This window comes from Saimiri boliviensis, chromosome 13 (genome assembly GCF_048565385.1).
Source record: "Saimiri boliviensis isolate mSaiBol1 chromosome 13, mSaiBol1.pri, whole genome shotgun sequence".
Lineage (NCBI taxonomy): Eukaryota > Metazoa > Chordata > Mammalia > Primates > Cebidae > Saimiri > Saimiri boliviensis.
This window is the reverse complement of record NC_133461.1, coordinates 69,719,944-69,740,079: the sequence shown is the minus strand read 5'-3', so window position 1 is coordinate 69,740,079 and position 20,136 is coordinate 69,719,944. Positions and strand designations below refer to the sequence as shown.

Below are 20,136 nucleotides of genomic sequence, written 5' to 3'. Positions count from 1 at the left end.
AATATTTTAGAAAAATATCTTTTCTAATGTTGACTAGATTGAAAGTCAACATCTGTCCATTCTATATGTTAGTCTACATATACTGACTTTCTATCTTTTAAATAAATATAATATTTGCTCACATCTACTAATTTTTATTTGTTTGGGTATTTTGTGAGATCATGAAAGGAAAGTAAGCCCTACCAACTATCTTAAATAAAATATATCCTATTTTTATAAGGCAAGAGATTAGTGTATTTAAAAATATATTTTATTATATAACCTAGTTGGATAATTAACAAAAGCTTTAAACAGTAATTCTAAGCAGTGAAAGGCAATTTGCTTTTTAAAAAAAAAAAAAAAAAGACCAAAAAGTCCACATTAGGTTTTGCTGCTTTATACACAGGAATGATTTATTTTACATACTCATCAGTTGCAACATTAGCCTGTAAAATTAAATCCATTTCTTAAGATCTCAAAGGCAGAATAAACTTCATAATAATATGCTTTCACATAAGCCAGTCTGAGAAAGCATAAGCAACTTAAGACTATGGTAACAGTTCAAAATAAAATTACAGAACAGGCACTTTGAAGTCAGCTACTGTGTATAATTTCACAGTTAACATTATTTGGACATACCTCATTTCATCAAAGGTTGTCACCCAGAGAAGCAAATGTTCCTTTGCTGCAGACGCACAAACAGATTTAGGTTTTGAACACTGTATTCTGGTTGTAATACATGCAAGACAGACCCTAAGTTAGAAAAATCTTCTGAAAGAAAATGAAGAAAAATAGCAGCCAGAAATGAAAGCATTTACAAGCACTTGAATAAGGCCTTTCAATGTTAAGTCAGTGTTTTAAACCCCTTCATTCTCAGGTAAGGGATTAAGAGGCCGAGAGAGATATCGTCTGCGAGGGTGAGGATACTGGAGGTTGGCAGTGTCAGCATCGCAAGAGTGCTCTACCAGAGGAGGAAGAGGAGGAGGAGGAGGAAGGAGCTGGGCATAACTGGACCATCTCGATCCAGCCCGTGGGGAATCCAGAGGGGGAAAGAAATACCTGAAACAATGAAGACAGGAACAAACACCAAACAAAACAAAAACAACAGGAAAAAAAAAAAAAAACAAGAAAAAGAGAAAAGTAGTAAATACAAAGAGAACCAAAGAGGAGAAAACATGCTAGAAAAAAAAAAAATAATAATAGCACAAATCAAGACCCTTACTCAAACCAAGATTGCTTAAGCAAGTATAGAAACTTGAAAGAAATACAATCTGTTCAACTTAAAATGTCAAAAAAAACAATATAAACGTTACAAAGAAAAACATTAATTTTGTAAATTCAAAACATTTTCTAATCTCTCAGAAACATCTGATGCTATTCTGCTCATTTACAAATCTAATAAGCTTTTTATTTTAAGCAATGGTTCACTCACAGCAGCAGCAAGCACACTTTTTTTTTTTTAAGTGTATACATGATACCGGGAATACAAAGAGTATGGCTGGCTACTGCAACATGCTTTTGAAGAATTACATTGAACACACTTATTTTTCTGCAAAAGCCTTAGAATAGCTACCAAATTTTGACAAGTAAAAGGATTCACAGAATGACTGTTCCCTATTGCTAATCTTCTTCCATCTTGTAACTTACCACGAATACTTTTGCATTTTAGCAAACTTAAATATTTATAGCTTTGTTATCAAGATCAGAGCTTTACAGGATATGAACTAATTTAAACAGCCAACTAAATTAAGAGAATCTTGAGACATGGAATGCTGACATTAATTTACATGCACAATTTTAGTAAAATGTTAATGGCTTCTCTTATACTACGTGTCCAAATTTTGATGTGAAGGAAACTAAGTCATGAAATAAATAACACCATAAAAATATACAAATGCATATTAGAAACATTTATCTCTTTAGTGAATATTAATTAAAAACTTAACAGAAGTGTTTCCATCTTACTCCCAAATTATAAATGAAACAACACCAAATGCTTAGCCTGGCTACAAACTGTACAGTCAAGTTACTTTCATTTTACTATTACTACTTTACTAATTCACTCCTTTACTAATATTTTTTAAATATTACAAAGAAATGACAGAGTTGTACTGAATATCATGTATAAAGCAATTCTACAAAAAGTAAACAAATCAGCACTCAAAACAATCTTTTTGAAAAATATTTATTCAATCTTCAAATTAAAATTATAAAAGTTCATTTTAAGCTGTTTTAAGAAAGCAAAAGAAATATGTCTATATTTTCCCAAAAAATTAAAGTGATATTTCCCCTCCTCTCAACTACTTATAGAAGAAGGTTAACAACCTTTTTAATCTTAAACCCAAGTTTGAGGAACATTTCAAAAAATTGTTTTGGTGACAATGTCTCAACAGAAAGCCTCTCCATTTATATTTCAAAAGTTTCAAATAGTGTCAACAAACTGACTAGTACAAAAAAATATACACTGTATTTTTAAAGGCCTTTTGGGTTGCATTTAGTAGTAAGCAGGCTGCTGGTGTATCTTGGGAGAGGTCAAAATGGCGCTGGGGAAGGGGAAAAGGAGCTCGCTTTCCATTCCTGTGTGCATGCAACAAGCAGCAAAACAGCAAAGTTACTCCAGTTAGCTTGTACTCAGCTGTGCTTTCTGTTAAAGGACATAATACAAATGGAAAAGGGAAAATGCATCACAGATCTAACACAGATGGTTATTGGCACAATAAGAATACAGATCAAAACGTCGAAGCTATTTACGAAAGAAAATACAGTACAGGCAGTGACCAAAAACCAGACTTTAAAAATCAATTCTAGTATTATTTGTTTCATGAAATAATCTTTATAATCTAGTATCTTCCACAGTAACCTGAAATTATTTTGATGCACATATTTACAACCTCAAAATCAAAAGCAGGACTTCTTTATAAAAATGTAACAATATAAAAATAGTTGAAATTTTAAATACAATTTTCTTCTTTTATTTAGGATAACAACAGAATAACCACAGGACAGTTCATTAGGCTGTGTTTTGAAGCTTCCTGAATTCTATTCCGAATTTATTCACAAAGGCATATTAAAATAGTTTTATCTTACAAATCCACATATTTAAAATTTGAACATGAAAATAAAAGGATGAATCTTTAGATGACATCAGATATTCCTTATTATGATACACAAGAATCTAACATATGCTAATATTTTAAAAATCAATCTCAGATTTTATTATTTCCTCTTATTTCCAATAAGTTTTAAACATGAAAACCAAATAATTTAATGTACTCTCTTCTAAATAGCCTTAATTAATGTATTTTATTTAAAATCTCAGTTTGACCTGATGCAAAGACCACACTACAAGCACTAAAAAACACTAATGTTCATTTGGACTAAAACCCTCACTATTAAACCAGATAACCTCCTCACTATTAAACCAGATAACCTCCTCCTCTCACTGTTGCAGAAGCAAAGTTGAATCTTAAACCTATAAACATTTCTACCAATAGATCACTAAAGCTTCAGAATATAATGTAATAGCCTTATAACCTACCGGCAAATATTCTGACCAAGTAAGCCAAATACAAAATGAATTCTTAAACGCTAACAAAGTTTACATGTGAACATTTCCACGCCATCTTATAATCCATGAAATAATCCTCCTTAAGTATGGCTACCGGAATGATTTAAAACAAAGATAATTTCCAGTTTTCCCATTAAACAGCCTACCTGCCAGCAGAAGATCCATTTAATGAATTCTGAAGACTTGGAATATTTGAACCTAGGGAAGGATTTGAGTTTCCCTGCTGAGAACTCCCATTGACTGGGCTCCCATTACCTTTCAAAATACCAGTACACTTCCAATTGTCCATATAATTAGCTGAAAAGAAAATAATCAAATACATTAATGTGATTAATACCAATGCCTAAGGACACAAATCTGTACCCATGTCCTTAAACTACAATTACAGAAACAAGAGAAGCTATGGGCTATGGCATTTCTTACAGGATTAACATTAAAGACATTTTTTAAGTGAAAGATATATTATCTTCATTTTAACAATTTTTTAGAAGTTTTCAAAGTATCACCAATTTTAAAAATATAAAGCTTTCACCAGCCATCTTATAGATATTAGCAGAGACAATTCTCTGAAGTACTACATTATCACATTATGAAGTTAATATTAAAATCTTCATTATAGGCCGGGCGCTGTGGCTCAAGCCTGTAATCCCAGCACTTTGGGAGGCCGAGGCGGGTGGATCACGAGGTCGAGAGATCGAGACCATTCTGGTCAACATGGTGAAACCCCGTCTCTACTAAAAATACAAAAATTAGCTGGGCATGGTGGCTCGTGCCTGTAATCCCAGCTACTCAGGAGGCTGAGGCAGGAGAATTGCCTGAACCCAGGAGGCGGAGGTTGCAGTGAGCCGAGATCGCGCCATTGCACTCCAGCCTGGGTAACAAGAGCGAAACTCTGTCTCAAAAAAAAAAAAAAAAAAAAATCTTCATTATAATATTAAGGTCTTCATTATAATGAATTTCACTTACATATATATGTGTGTATATGTGTGTGTGTGTGTGTGTGTGTGTGTGTGTGTGTGTTAAGGTAATGAAGTTGTCTTCTTAATTACGCAAGTATAAGGCATATGGGTACCTAATGTCTTCTGAAATGGATATAACAAAACTTTCGGAGCTTGCGTGGCTTATCCAAAATGGCCTTATTAGTTTGAATGCAAAATTGGTCTCTGAAGATAATGAGCCCAAGAAAATCAAGTTAGGTAGCCTGTCAAGGAGCATGGCAAGGTAGCAACGCCCTTGAAATCAAACTACAGTGAAGAAAGGAAGGTCTGGGCTGGTTCTACCAAAGCCCAAAATTGAACATGGGAGGCCCTCAAGTTTAGCCAGACTGCACTTTGGGAAAAAATAAGTGCTAGACGGTAAATAAACTAAGACAGCTATAAATTTGAATGCTAAGTATGAGACACCATTCATAATGGTAGTGCACAAATCACAGCCATCTCTGCCCAATGGATAATCATCCAAGGAGAAGTGCGGAACCAAGCTACAGAGACCACAGACAGTGTCAACTGACCAGACCTTCTCTCTCAGCCTGGCACTTGTAAGAAACTTACATTCAGGAGCCCAAGGCTCTTAACTTTTGGGAGCTGCAGAGATGAAGCAGGGAAGATACTGGATTTTCTCCTATTAAGAACTGATTGTCTAAAGCAATTTATCTGATAAAATAAGAGTGACTATAGTCCTAACTGAGTTTGTAGAGCAGTCACATAAGGTACATATACAACAAATGGTATCTTTTTATTGGAGATACTGCATATTCTGTTGTAATTAGTTTTAAAAGTTGCTCTGTTCCACATAACTTAAAAAACAATTCAGTCATTAATTGCTATGAACTAGGTAAACTGATGGTCAAAATAACATAAATTAATATGACATCAATCTAAAAGTAACTGTAAAAGACCTTTTTTTTTTTTGGAGACAGAGTTTCACTCTGTTACCCAGGCTGGAGTGCAGTGGTGCAATCTCTGTTCACTGCAGCCTCTGCCTCCAGGGTTCAAGTGATTCTCCTGTCTCAGTCTCCGAAATATCTGGGATTACAGGCACCTGCAACCACACTCAGCTAATATTTTGTATTTTTAGTGGCGATGGAGTTTCACTATGTTGGCCAGACTGGTCTTGAACTCCTGACCTTATAACCCGCCCACCATGGCCTCCCAAAGTGCTCGGATTACAGGCATGAGTCACGCACCTGGTCTGAGACCATTTTAAAAAAACATTTCAGAATTTACATTTTTAAGTAAAAATTCCAGAGCAGAAATATAAACCAACAATTACCCCTTCACTAAAATCTTACCTTTCCACAATCTTACACAGCCATCATCTCCTGAAGATGCTAGCACTGTTCCTGTTATATTCCAACTCACTCGCCAGACCTGAGAATTATGATTATCAAACTGAGCCACTATATGGAGTTCAAATTTTGTTGGCCCACCAGAGGAAGTCAGTTCTTTCCTGCTAATAAAAAACATTTTCTGAGGGACTCTAAGCAAAGTTTAAAAAAATAAAATTAAATAAATAAATATAGATAGATACACACACATACACGCCATTCTAAATTAACACAAGTTGTCTCACACACCACATTACTTTATTATAATGTGCACATCTGCATAACACTCGCCCCTTGGCCCTTGAGCTGGGCCAGTGTCATTTTCATTTAACTTGCCAGAACCTGGAGTGATCCCAGCACATAAATGATATTCAGTGACTGTTTCATGGAAGACCAAGAAACAACAAAACGGGATGATTTTAGTCTCCCATGCAAAGCTAAGAAATAAAACAGATTATAATAATTAATTTTAAAAGGCAAGACAAGGCCAGGTGTGGTGGCTCAATGCCTGTAATCCCAACACTTTGGGAGCCCGAAGTGGACAGATAAACTTGAGACCAGGAGTTCAACAACAGCCTGGCCAACATGGTGAAACCCGTCTCTACTAAAAATACAAAATACAAAACTAGCCAGGCATGGTGGCCGGTGCCTGTAATCCCAGCTACGCAGGAAGCTGAGGCACAAGAATTGCTTGAATCAGGGAGGTGGAGGCTGAGTGAGCCAAGATCAAGCCACTGCCCTCTAGCCCGAGCAACGGAGCAAGACCTTGCCTCAAAAAAAAAAAAAGGCAGGGCAGCAAGTAGGAAAGAATGAAAGAATAGAAAGAAAAGAACTGAAATTCACAATTCAAAATTAAATATGTTATTCACAAGACTATCTCAATACTAATTTAGCTTTTCCTAACTAGACTGCCACTTCTCATTAATTTAAACATTTATACTCTATAGAGTATCAGTTATAAATGGAGGATTCTATTAGCCTAAATAAAGCACAATTAAGATAATATCAATCTGCTCTCTTTACTCAATTCCCCTTTCCAAGAAGACATATATTTATACATAAAATAATCCATTCTTCAAATCATAGTTGCCTCTACTCTCTCCTCCACAAACAAAGGTAATCAGGAGGCAAGAGTATTTTCAAATTCACAAATGCTTCTAAAACTTACCTCACAGGCTTTAATGTAAAAATTCTCACATCTTTGGTTGCTATTGCTAGAATATGGAAAGATCTTCCCAAGTTTGGAGCAAATGCAATATCATGAACAGGATCAGTGACTGTCATAAGAGTTTCAGCTTTTGCATATTTCCTAATGGAAAAACAGGCAATTTACATTAAACATTTTAGAAATAAAATGTGTGAAAATCCACACATCACTTCATCTCACCTTTTTTTTCCTACTGCTCTCAATAAAGTAGTGCTCACCTCTTAGTGGGCTCAACAGTGACCCCCCCAAAAGAATATGTCCAAGTTCTGACCCCCAGAATCTGTGAATGTGACCTTATTCAAAAGAAGGGTCTTTGAAAATGTAATTAAGGATCTCAGAATGACATTATCCTAGATTTAGGGCGGGTCCTAAATCTAATGTCCAGTAAGTATCCTTAAAAAAGAAGAGGAGAGGGCCGGGCGCGGTGGCTCAAGCCTGTAATCCCAGCACTTTGGGAGGCCGAGGCGGGTGGATCACAAGGTCGAGACATCGAGACCAACCTGGTCAACATGGTGAAACCCCATCTCTACTAAAAATACAAAAAATTAGCTGGGCATGGTGGCGCGTACCTATAATCCCAGCTACTCAGGAGGCTGAGGCAGGAGAATTGTCTGAACCCAGGAGGCGGAGGTTGCGGTGAGCCGATATCGTGCCATTGCACTCCAGCCTGGGTAACAAGAGCGAAACTCCGTCTCAAAAAAAAAAAAAAGAAGAGGAGAAACACAGACACAGAGAAAGCAGCCATGTGAACACAGAGGTTGAGGCTAGAGTTATGCTGCCACAAACTCCTGGAGCGAGCAGGAGTTGGACCAGACCGGGAAGGTTTCCAGAAGAAGCACAGCCCCGCCAACACCTTGATATCAGACTTCGGGCCTCCAGAACTGTGAGTGAATACATTTCTGTATTAAGCCACCTGATTTGTGGTAATTTGTTATGGCAGCCCTAGGAAACTAATATAACCTCCCGTTTCCTCCTTTGATAATGTCCGTTTAGCTTGAAATGGTTTAATAAAAATGTAATTAGAATAAGGTCTTGGCTAGCCGCAGTGGCTCACACCTGTAATCCCAGCACTTCGGGAGGCTGAGGTGGGAGAACTGCTTGAACGCAGTAGTTAAAGACTAGTCTGGGAAACACAGCAAGACCGCATCTCTACAAAAACAGCTGGGCATGGTGGTACACACCCATAGTCCCAGCTACTCAGGAAACTGAGATTGGAGGATGGCTTGAGTCCAGGAGGCTGAGGTTGCAGTGAGCTGAGATTATGCCACTGCACTCCAGCCTGGGCGACAGAGTGAGACTGCATTGCAAAAAAAGAAAAAGAATAAGGTCTTGATTTATTAGCCACTAACATCTTTCTTAGGAAAATAATAACACACTCCCTAAGTATTCGAGTGCAAATCAAAAAGTAAAACTGGTAACAGAAACTGAGTAGACAGTTTCGCTCTTGTGCTGGAGTGCAATGGCGCAATCTCAACTCACAGCAACCTCTGCCTCCTGGGTTCAAGTGATTCTCCTGCCTCAACTTCCCAAATAGCTGGGATTATAGGTATACAACACTATGCCCAGCCAATTTTGTATTTTTAGTAGAGACGGGGTTTCACCATGTTGGTCAGGCTGGTCTCGAACTCCTGACCTCAGGTGATCCACCCACCTCTGCCTCCCAAAGTGCTGGAATTACAGGCATGAGCCACCGTACCCAGCAGGAATTGAGTTTAAGTGATAATAAAAGGAAACTATGCCAAAGGCTATTTCATTCTTGCAGTTCTATTTCTTTATCCATAAATACAGAGTAAGAGGATAATGAAGGCAGTAGATCAGAGTTTTCTACCAGGTTCTTCTAAGATTGAATATCCTGAACAGAGCTGCAGCACCTAACCCTGTGTGTAGGAGACTGGGTGGAGAGACCTCCCCATCCCACCTTTCTACTACCTTCTAAAATACTGGCACTTCCACATTCTGTACTTGGCCATCTTTTCACGCCAACATTCTTCTGGTACACCTCAAGGTTCTCTCCTCACCTTTTGAGAAACGGCATGTCTCTTCTCACCCATCCAATCACCCTAAGCAATCTCATCCACATCACTGCTTCTACTGTGTGGTCTGCAGCAGCCTGGAAGCTTCTGGTAAATAGAGAATCTCAGCCCCCTCCCAGGGCCTACACGATGAGAATATGCATTTTAACAAGATGCCCAGATGATTTACATAGACACTATAGTTTCTTTTTTTTTTTTGAGACAGAGTTTCATTATTGTTGCCCAGGCTAGAGTGCAATGGCGCTATCTCAGCTTACAGCAACGTCTGCCTCCCGGGTTCAAGTGATTCTCCTGCCTCAGCCTCCCAAGTAGCTGAGATTACAGGGATGTGCCATCATGCCCGGCTAATTTTTTGTATTTAGTAGAGACGGGGTTTCACCATGTTGGTCACACAGGTCTCGAACTCCTGACCTCAGGTGATCTACCCACCGCGGCCTCCCAAAGTGCTGGGATCACAGACATGCACCACCGCACCCAGCCAACACTGTAGTTTCTACTCCCATGGTTTCAGGACCTGAATAAACCAATAATTCCTAAATCTATCCCCTATAATTCAGGACCTTCTACCAAAGGCTAGAGATAGGACAGGGGGAGCTAAAAGCACACATGCTGCAGCCAGAACATATTTGAATCCAGGCTGTAACTTGACCTTCAGCAAGAAGTTCTCCCTAAAGTGAGAGTAACACCAGTACTGTGGCAGAGAGATTCTAAGTGCCCCCAAGACCTGCACCTCCTGGTGGTCACGCCCTTGTGGAGGCTCTTCCCCATGAGTGTGAGTGGGGCCTATGGCTTGTTTTATACCCAGGGGAAGGAACATGGCAAGGTGGTGGGACAACACTTGTGTAACTGCAACACACAAGCCTGTGACAACCTGCCTTATGAAAAGATTCTCTCACCTTCAGGCCTTGCAGAAGCAGCTGCCATGCTGTGAGGACACAAGGGAGAGGGTCTTGTGGCAGGAACACAAGTGCTGCCAACAACCAGGTGAGCTCTGAAGTGGAGTCTTTCCCAGTCTGGCCTGACTCTTGACCCACAGACACTGAAATACCGAATCTGTACTGTTCCAGCCACTGAATGATAATGCTATAGTGCAGCAATAGACAACTAATCTCAGCTATTCTGTCTACCTTTACACATTCCCACCTGGATGTTCCAAAAGCACCTCAAACATATGTCTGAAATAAACTGTGCTTCCCCCACATTCACTCCTCTTTGCATGGTCCCAATCTCAATGAGTGGCACTACCATCAGCCAGGTCAGAAACCAAGACTCACGTGACCTACAGCTGGTGCCTCCTAGACAAGTCTCCCTGGTCCCTCTTCATCCCACGCCACAGTGCATGTCCTCATTCCACATCACAGTGGGCTACTGAGTTTCTGCTCCCAGTCCACACAGCTTCCAAAGTCATCTCCCTAAAAGGTAAATACAACCTTGTAACTCTATTGGACCCTGCAAACGTTCAAATGCTTCCAGGATGGAGACCACACTTGGCAAGCAGCAAATCTCCAAAACCTGCCTGGCCTGTGCCTGCCCCTTCCCTACCTGTCCCTTGCATTAGCCTCCCCACCCACTGCCTCGCCAGGCCTGACCCTGCGCCATGTCTTCGCTCCTGCCTCCTCTATGCCTGCAGAACACCCTCTGTCTTTCAAGACTCATGCTCAAGCATCATCAGCTCCCACCTGAGACTTCTCACCCTGCCAGGCAGGTATGTGCTGCCATCTCTAGCAGGTGACCATACTCTTCCATATCCTAGGTGGTATGAGCTCCTCAGCATTTAATACAGTCCCTGCTGCTTATAAAATGTTGAAAAACTGAGATTCTTTTTTTTCTTACCTGAGGCAAGCTATATATTGTAATTAATTAACGTCATCTAAAGCTTCTCCTATCAGAAGGAGCCAAATAAGATCCTTGATGAAAAAAAAAAAAAAAAAAAAGATCCTTGATGAGCGTGTAAATGAAGGGAATGAACAAAAAAGACTTTGTTTCTGGTCCTGACTCTGGACCTTAGACTACTCATTCACTCTGTTGGTCTCAGTTTCCTCATTTGTAAAATAAATAGTGCTAACAAAAAGCTGTCTCCCCTACTTACAAGGTGGGTGGTAGGATTCAAACTTCCTAATACATGTGAAAGTGCCCTGTAACCTATATAAATACATGGCACTTGTATTATCACTACCAATGCTGGATCTCTTTTAGTATTTTCACTCACAAATCAAAATAAGTATATTCAACATTGGTTAATTTAGTAAAGTTCTCCTTGTCTACTAAATGGTGATACAACTTAGAAGATAAACAGGTATTAATAACAATACTACATAGTCCACTATCACATCTCTTCCATGTTCAATCTAAGTAAGAGCCTTCAAACAATGCTTACCTCAAAGAACCAGCACCAGAACTCCAAAAAGTGCTGAAATAGGTCTGATTACTTCCCAAGTTAATCCCACACACTCCCACCTGCAGACATTGTTTCCCCAATACCACTTCCCCTCATTTTTGATGCTGGAAATGCCACACAATTGCTGTGTTACCCGTTGCAGCTAAAGCACAGTTGGATGACCCAACTCTGACCAACAGGACCTGATAAGAAGCCTGCTAACGGGCCCGGCGTGGTGGCTCATGCCTGTAATATCAGCACTTCGGGAGACCAAGGAAGGCAGATCACCTGAGGTTGGGAGTTCGAGACTAGCCTGACCAACATGGAGAAACCCCATCTCTACTAAAAATACAAAATTAGCCAGGAGTGGTGGAGCATGCCTGTAATCCCAGCTACTTGGGAGGCTGAGGCAGGAGAACCACTTGAACCTGGAAGGTAGAGGTTGAGGTGAGCCAAGGTCACGCCATTGTACTCCAGCCTGGACAACTAGAGCGAAACTCCATCTCCAAAAAAAAAAGCCTGCTAAGATACTTGTAGAAAGGTGTTTTTTTTCTAGAATATCTGTCTCTGTATCTGCATGTGAAACCTAACATCACTACAGATCTTCTGTGATCATAAGATGGAGTTGTCACAAATGTACTAAGCATGACAGTAAGAAAAAATGGAAAATATCTAAGTAGGTCCTTGATGCCATCACTGAGCAACTGAGTCACTACCTAATCCCAGAACCACTCTACCCCCAGGCTCCTTGCAACATGACATAATACAGGGAATCCAGACCCAATCTAGATTTATTCTGTTAGCTAAGAGACTCAAATGCAACCTCAGATTATTTTTAACACTGGATATTTAGGTAATTTAGAAATACTTAGATAATTTAGGCCTGGTATGGTCACTCAAGCCTGTAATCCCAGCACTTTGGGAGGCCGAGGCGGGCAAATCACAAGGTCAGGAAATTGAGACCATCCTGGCTAACACAGTGAAACCCCGTCTCTACTAAAAATACAAAAAAAACCTGGGTGTGGTGGCATGCGCCAATAGTCCTAGCTACTCCGGAGGCTGAGGCAGGAGAATCACTTGAACCTGAGAGGTAGAGCTTGCAGTGAGCCGAGATCACACCACTGGCAATCCAGCCTGGGTGATAGAGTGAGACTCCATCTCAAAAGAAAAAAGAAAAAAAGAAGGCCAGGCATGGAGGCTCACACCTGTAATTCCCAGCACTTTGGGAGGCCAAGGCAAGCAGATCACCTGAGGTCAGGAGTTTGATACCAGCTTGGCCAATATGGTGAAACCGTATCTCTACCAAAAATACAAAAAATTAGCCAGGTATAGTGGCAGGTACCTGTAATCCTAGCTACTTGGGAGGCTGAGGCAGGAGAATCGTTCGAACCCGGGAGGCAGAGGTTGCAGTGAGCTGAGATTGCACCACTGCACTCCAGCTTGGGCGACAAGAGGGAAACTGCCTCAAAAAAAAATAAAATAAAATAAAATAAAAAGAAATACTTAGGTAATTTCTATTTGTCTGTATTTTCTTTCAGAACTAACTGCAAGTTATTTATCTTTTAACACCACTCTTATTTATGAAATACACTTTCCTTTCCTACGTTTTAGAAATGGTCCATCTTTTTTATCTTTTATTTTTTGACATTGCTGGAGTCAAGTGGTGCAATTTCGACTTACCACAGCTTTGACCCCCCAGGCTCAGGTGATCCTCCCACCTCAGCCTCCTAAGTAGCTGGAACTACAAATGTAAACCACCACCCTCAGCTAATTTCTGTACTTTTGTAGAGAAAGGATTTCGCCATGTTGTCCAGGCTGGTCTTGAATTCCTGGACTCAAACAATCCACCCATCTTGGCCTCCCAAAGTACTGGCATTAAAGGCATGAGCCACCTCACCTGGCCAATGGTCTACTTTTTAAGTTTTGGGTTTATTCTGCTCAGCTAAGGTTGAAATTTACTTTAACAAGGCCAACACTTCATGAAGCCTCTACAAAATGTGCTATTAATAGGGCTCATAGCTTTTACAGCTTAAAAGGCTGTGAAAATCTCTAAGACCATTCATCATCACTGCAGCACGTTCTACTGGGCAGCACTGTTGAAGACCCAGCCTCTCTGAAGACATCAACAATCTAGGAAAGTAGAAGGTATAAGATCCCCTTGACAACCTAGATGGTAGCATTTACAATTGCAGAGCCCATGGGAATAACACTAGTTTCTACTCCAATGCTGGTCCTGCCTAAGATCTGACTATTAGAATCAAGAATTCTGTACAGCACCTGCAAAGACCATCTGATCTCCTGACATGTGCTCTCTTCTCCCATAAGATTGAGACAGTGCTTTTGGCTCTCAGAAATTTTGCAGATACTTGTATCTCAACATGGCCAAAATTAACTTACCTTCACATGCTGCCACACTCTACTCAAATCTGCCTTGTTCCCAGAGTTCCTTATCTCAAGAAATTACACACACTGAAATTGTACACTGCACTTTTTTTTTTTTTTTTGAGACAGAGTCTCACTCTATCTCCAGGCTGGACTGCAGTGGTGCAATCTCCACCACTGCAACCTCTGCCTCCCAGCTTCAAGCGATTCTCCTGCCTTAGCCTCCCAAGTAGCTGGGACTACAGGCGCGTACCACCACGCCTATCTAATATTTTTGTATTTTTCAGAAGAGACAGGGTTTTACCATGTTGGCCAGGCTGATCTCGATCTCCTGACCTTGTGATCTGTCCACCTTGGCCTCCCAAAGTGCTAGGATTACAGGTGTGAGCCACCCTGCCGAGCTGCACACGGCACTCTTAAGCCAGAACCTTAAAAATCATCTTAATGCCTTCCCCCTTCTTCCTCAATCCCCATATCCCATCAATCACTAGATCCTACTGATACCAATTCTCAATTCTTCTCAAATTGTCCACTTATCTCAAGGCCACTGCTACTACTATCCCAAAGCCACATAATCTCCCACCTGGCATTCTGGCCCTGAATCCACCCTGTAAGATAAAATTGAAACACTGGACTACTACTTCTTTTTTTTTTTTTTTTTTTTTGAGACAGTCTTGCTCTGTCACTCAGGCTGGAGTACAGTGACGCGATCTCAGCTCACTGCAACTTCCGCCTCCTGGGTCCAAGCAATTCTCCTGCCTCAGTCTCCCGAGTAGCTGGGATTATAGGCACCTGTCACCACACCTGGCTAATTTTTATATTTTTAGTAAAGACAGGGTTTCACCATGTTGGCCAGGCTGATCTTAAAACTCCTGACCTCAGGTGATCCACCAGCCTCAGCCTCCCAAAGTGCTGGGATTACAGGTACAAGCCACTGCGCCCAGCCTCCTACTTCTTATAGATACAAGTGTTGTCTATTTCTCACCACACTCACTTTTGCTCAGCATGTTCCAACCAAAGTATAAATACATCCCTTCTCTCTTGCTTATAGGCCTTACCACATGCAATTTTCTCCACCTGGAGTGCTTCTTTCCTCTTTGACTAACTTGTACTCATCCTGTAGGTCATCTTCTAGGTGAACCTTCATAGCCCCCGAATCAGATTAGGTACCCCAGGTGTAAGCTCTTTAGCACCATAATTCTTCCACTTCATAAAATTCACCACCCTTTTTTACTATTATCTTTTGTTTCTCTGCAAGATGATATGTACTGGGAGATCAATTACCTTCTCTTTATCACGCATGCCTATAGTATCAGAGCCTAGCACAGAACTTGATATATCATAGTAAATCAGCAAACATATGATGAATAATACATAATTTTTTAAATAAAGAAATAACATTTTAAAATTTTTAATGCAATTCTGAACAATTATTAAAACCAAAGCAGGACTGACCTGGTGTTTTCATTATATTCAAAAATCTGAACCTTGGCCATTGCATTGGGGCTACTGTCATCACTTCCTACAGCGATCATGGGGGAATGAGCACGAGAGCTAGAAACACAGAGAAACAACATTTTAGATAATGAAAGAAATAATTCATTCAGAAAATGAACACACTGGAGGCAAGCAGACAGCAAGCTTACAGTCAGCCTGTCATTACTAGTGACATCTAGGTCTCTGCCACACAGCTGACATGACCACACTGCAAGTATGTACGCCTGAGAATGTCACACATGGAACTGAGGATTCCGTCCTTATGGACTGTTTTCGGCATGTTCTTATGGTTCAGGTAGAAAGCAGCTCTTTACCTGAAAGAAAGCTTCAAGCATTCAACAGATTTTAAAAAGATACTTCTTCAGAGGTCTTAGTAATTTTTCCTGCTGAAATTTTTGTCTGTCACTCAGGCTGGAGTGCAGTGGCTTGATCTCTGCTCACTGCAACCTCCACCTCCTGGGTTCCAGTGATTCTCCTGCCCCTCAGCCTCTAGAGTAGCTGGGATTATAGGCGTGAACCACCATGATCGGCCATAAACTTCCTTTTTCAGTGTTCTACAAATACTTAGTTTTGATTTTATAACATCAATAGTTTGAATGAGAACCAAAAGTACATTTATAGTGACATATTCTAAATTACTGAAAACAAGGTTTTTTTTAAAATTGAGATTGGGGTCTCACTATGTTGCCCAGGCTGGACTTGAACTTGTGGGCTCAAGCAGTCCTCCTCCCGAGTAGCTGGGACTACAGGCATGTGCCACCACACCTGGCTAAAAATCATAGGTTTTAAAAATATTTTTAAATCCAGTCATTAAATGTCCAGACAGCAACATGAACTGAGGATTACCTCAACTGTATAACCAGAAATAAGATACTCACATTTAAACCACTTTCCAAATACGATTCACAGCTAAACAATAAGAAAAACCATCTCGCTTTCAGACTGAATAGCGTAGACAGATCACCTGCATGTCTGCCTCCCTCCAAAGGCCCCACTGAAATGATGAAAGAATAGTATTGTACAGCGCTAGAAATCTAGAAAGTGTACCAACAGAAATCAAGAAATTTGGAGGGTTTCTAGGATATCAGGAGACAGATCAGACTGAGAAAGAAAGCACAAAGGAAAAAAGAATTCGTATCACCATTAGTAAATAGAAAATTCCAAAAGGTCCAACCTCCAATTAATAAATGCAAAGAACAGAAATGAGTCATGGACAATTACAGAGTGATTTGGTCAAAAAAAATCTGAGGAAAGGTCTTAGTGAAACAATTAGAACTTGAAAGAGTCAAGTTAAGAACTGGAAATAAAGGAGTATTCCAAAATCGGGAGGAAGAAATACACTCAAATGGTCCGTCGTGCTCAATGGAAAATCTTCCTTGCTTTGTCAGTTTGAGGGTGCCCCAGCCTGCCAGCCTGCTCTTGGCTCACACATCCTTAGGAAACCCTGCCAACCTACTCTACCCACTCCACAAAATTCAGTCAGCCTCCCTCATTGAGAGAGTAAGTTGTTAACACAACAAAGCACACAGCAGAAGAAAAACGCCAATATCAGTTTTCTCTACTAGCAGTAATAATCCCTCACTCATAAATATAAATAAGCAAAGATTAGCAAACACCAAAGAAAAACAAGGGGTGTAGAAGATGAAGACCAAGGCACACGAAAAGAACTCATCTTTGAGAAAATACACATAGCCAATCCTCGATATTTAGAGATTCTGCACTTGTAAACTGGCCTAAATTTTTCTTTAACCATAAAACCAATTTTCCCAGGCTTTATTATTTTTATTTTTTGAGAAAGAGTGTTGCTCTGCTGCCCAGGTTGGACTGCAGTGGCATGATCTTGGCTCACTGCAACCTTCACCTCCCAGGTTCAAGGGATTCTCCTGTCTCAGCCTCCTGAGTAGCTAGGACTACAGATGCCTGCCACCACGCCCACCTACTCTTCGTATTTTTAGTAGAGACAGGGTTTCAACATGTTGGCCAGGCTGGTCTCAAAACTCCTGACTTCAAATGATCTGCCTGCCTCGACCTCCCAAAGTGCTGGGATTACAGGAGCGAGCCACTTCACCCGGCCCAGGCTTTCATGGTCATTCATTGGCAAGTACAGAGCAGGTCTGTGAAAAAAACGAGTTGCCTGATGCACAGGTTGCCAGCAGAGGTGCCTTCTTCCCTTGGCTCTCATATGGCAAACAAATGTCCTCTTCACAGTCCAGTTAGCCTCACGTTTTTCACATTTTTGTGCTTTTTAAAAGTGATTTCACAGTTTAAAATCCCATGGATGCTGCTGAAGTGCTATCTAGTGTTCCTAAACATAGGAAGGCTGGGATGTCCCTTATGGAGAAAGTATGTGTATTCGAAAAGCTTTGTTCAGGCCTGTGTAGCTGTGTTGCTGGCTGCGAGTCCAATGCTAATGAATCAAACAATATATAAGTTGTCTTTAAAAAGAAAGACACACAAAAAAGTTATACACTGATCAGTTGACGAAAATGTGATGAGAAGTTTGTGGAAACCCTGTATTTCCCCTAGGAGGAATTCAGTATTGAGTATTAGCTAATTCAGTGTTTATGGCAACTTTACAGAACATTGCCAGTGCAAACGACAACTGACTGTAATTCAGCAAACAAATGCAAATTTTTAAAAATCCTAACTAGGAAATGCAGGGAAATATTGTAATACATAGACGTAAACTGACTGGGATAAAAAAGAAGTAATCAGAGAAAAAGAAAGTCTGAACAATTAAAAATGATTGCCATTCGCCCAAAAATTCAATGATGGGATAAAATGTATACCTGGAGAACACGGTGAAGATCTGGGTAACAAAGTACTCCAAACAATTTTTTTTTTAAATGGAGAGTAAATCCTGGAATAATCAAAGAGGAGTACCAGAAAGACAGAACAGAGACAAGAGAATAAAAAGAAATTGGCCGGGCACAGTGGCTCACGCCTGTAATCCCAGCACTTTGGGAGGCCAAGGCAGGCAGATGACCAGATCAAGAGATCAGGACCATCCTGGCCAGCATGATGAAATCCCATCTGTACTAAAAATACAAAATTAGCTACTTGTAGTCCCAGCTACTTGGGAGACTGAGGCAGGAGAATTGATGGAACTCCAGGAAGTGGAGGTTGCAGTGAACCGAGATTGTGCCACCGCACTCCAGCCTGGCAACAGAGCGAGATTCTGTCTCAAAAAAAAAAAAAAAAGAAAGAAAGAAATTATCAAAGGATCATAAGACAACCCCAATTTGAGACAAAAACATTCATTTTGAAAGGGACCACTGAGTGCCAAGCAGGACTGGCCAAGTGCGGTGGCTCACACCTATAATCTCAGCACTTTCAGAGGCTGAGCCAAGAGAATTGTTTGAGTCCAGGAATTCAAGACCATCCTAGGCAACAGGGGGAAACCCCGTATCCACAAAAAAATTAGTTAGGCATGGTGGTGCATGCCTGTAGTCTCAGCTACTTGGGAGGCTGTGTATGGTGGGAGGATCACCTGAGCCCAGGGAGGTTCAGGCTACGGTTAGCTGTCATTGTGCCACTGTACTCCAGCCTGGGCAACAGTGATACCCTGTCTCAAAAACAAATACATAAAAAATAATAAATTGTAAGTGCCAAGCAAGATTAATCAACAAAGGCCAATACCTAATAATCCAGGTTGGGGTTTTCCTGGAGAAGGGGAATGAGGAAAGTACATACAGATGAAACAGCAGCAGCCTTGGGTTATTGCAGCTGGGTGATAAGCATGGGAGGGCCTGTCTACTGTACTTCTGTTACTTTTGTTGTATCTGAAATTTTCTCTAATGAATACACCTGACAACCCCAAGATGGGAAAAACTGCTCAAATAAAACACAAAAAGCACTCCAACAATAAAGCCTGACAAATACAATTACATTAAAACTCATTTCCACTGGCTATTAAAATGCATCATAAAAAGTGTCAAAATACACTTGCAACAGAGCTCACAATAGTAAGGCAAAATCCTAAAACCTTCTGGAAAGAACAAGCTACAACAAAAGAACCAGCATCAGACTAACCGCAGCTCATTAACAAAACCTAGTTAAAAATATGCAAGAATTCTATCTTCGAAATTCTTACATTCAGAAGTCTAAAACTTGCCAAACTATCAATTAAGCATGGGAGTAAAATTAAGACATTTTCAAGTGTGCTAGAATTTGAAGAGTTTGCTATCCATTCCATTTGAGAAAAGATTAGGTATGTCACAGAAATGGAAAAAAAAAAAACCTAAAGACAGCATGTGATAGAAAATTTGTGACAGCTAAGTATAAGCCAGAAGTAAAAGAAATAAAGAAGAAAACAGAGCACTCATCGATATCAGTAACAACAAAGTTTTCATGAAACAGATATTGGCATCTCAAATGAATACTTACACAATCTAGATTATAAAGCTGGCTGCTACTTAATTTTTAGAATCAATATGTAATCAAAAGACAAAATACATATGTGTTAAAATGTTTACAGAATGTAAATATTCTAAATTTTGCCAGTATACAAGCAATATAAGAATTAGGAAATAGAAGCAGCAGTGTGAGAGGGAAGCAAAATAAACTAATTTCCTCTTTTTTAAGAGACAGGAGTAAATATATAGTCTAAAAATTGATAAGTAAAAATGTATAGATATATATATATCATTTGAAATTTTAATAATTATCAACATAACTCAAACAACTATCAACATCACCACAAATAAGATATCTATCTAGCCATACCTTGGGATGTGTAAAGTTTTATAAATGTGCTCTATCATCTTT

General features: G+C 40.0%; 1 protein-coding gene across 3 annotated transcripts in view; it reads right to left on the bottom strand.

Annotated features, from left to right (window-relative positions):
* Nucleotides 1-360: 360 nt before the first annotated feature.
* Nucleotides 361-20,136, bottom strand: part of SEH1L (SEH1 like nucleoporin) — a 35,784-nt gene continuing 16,008 nt past the window's right edge. The window contains exons 5-9 of one of the 3 annotated variants that reach the window (XM_010335596.3): nt 15,328-15,426; nt 7,042-7,182; nt 5,838-5,998; nt 3,694-3,844; nt 361-1,038 (exon numbers count right to left, since the gene is read on the bottom strand). In XM_010335596.3, coding sequence (XP_010333898.1) covers nt 837-1,038; nt 3,694-3,844; nt 5,838-5,998; nt 7,042-7,182; nt 15,328-15,426 — 754 coding nt within the window. In that variant the 3' untranslated portion in view covers nt 361-836. Of the gene's footprint in view, nt 1,039-2,148; nt 2,624-3,693; nt 3,845-5,837; nt 5,999-7,041; nt 7,183-15,327; nt 15,427-20,136 lie in introns of those variants that run through there. The other 2 variants (XM_003924873.4, XM_010335597.3) reach the window with 2 other exon arrangements.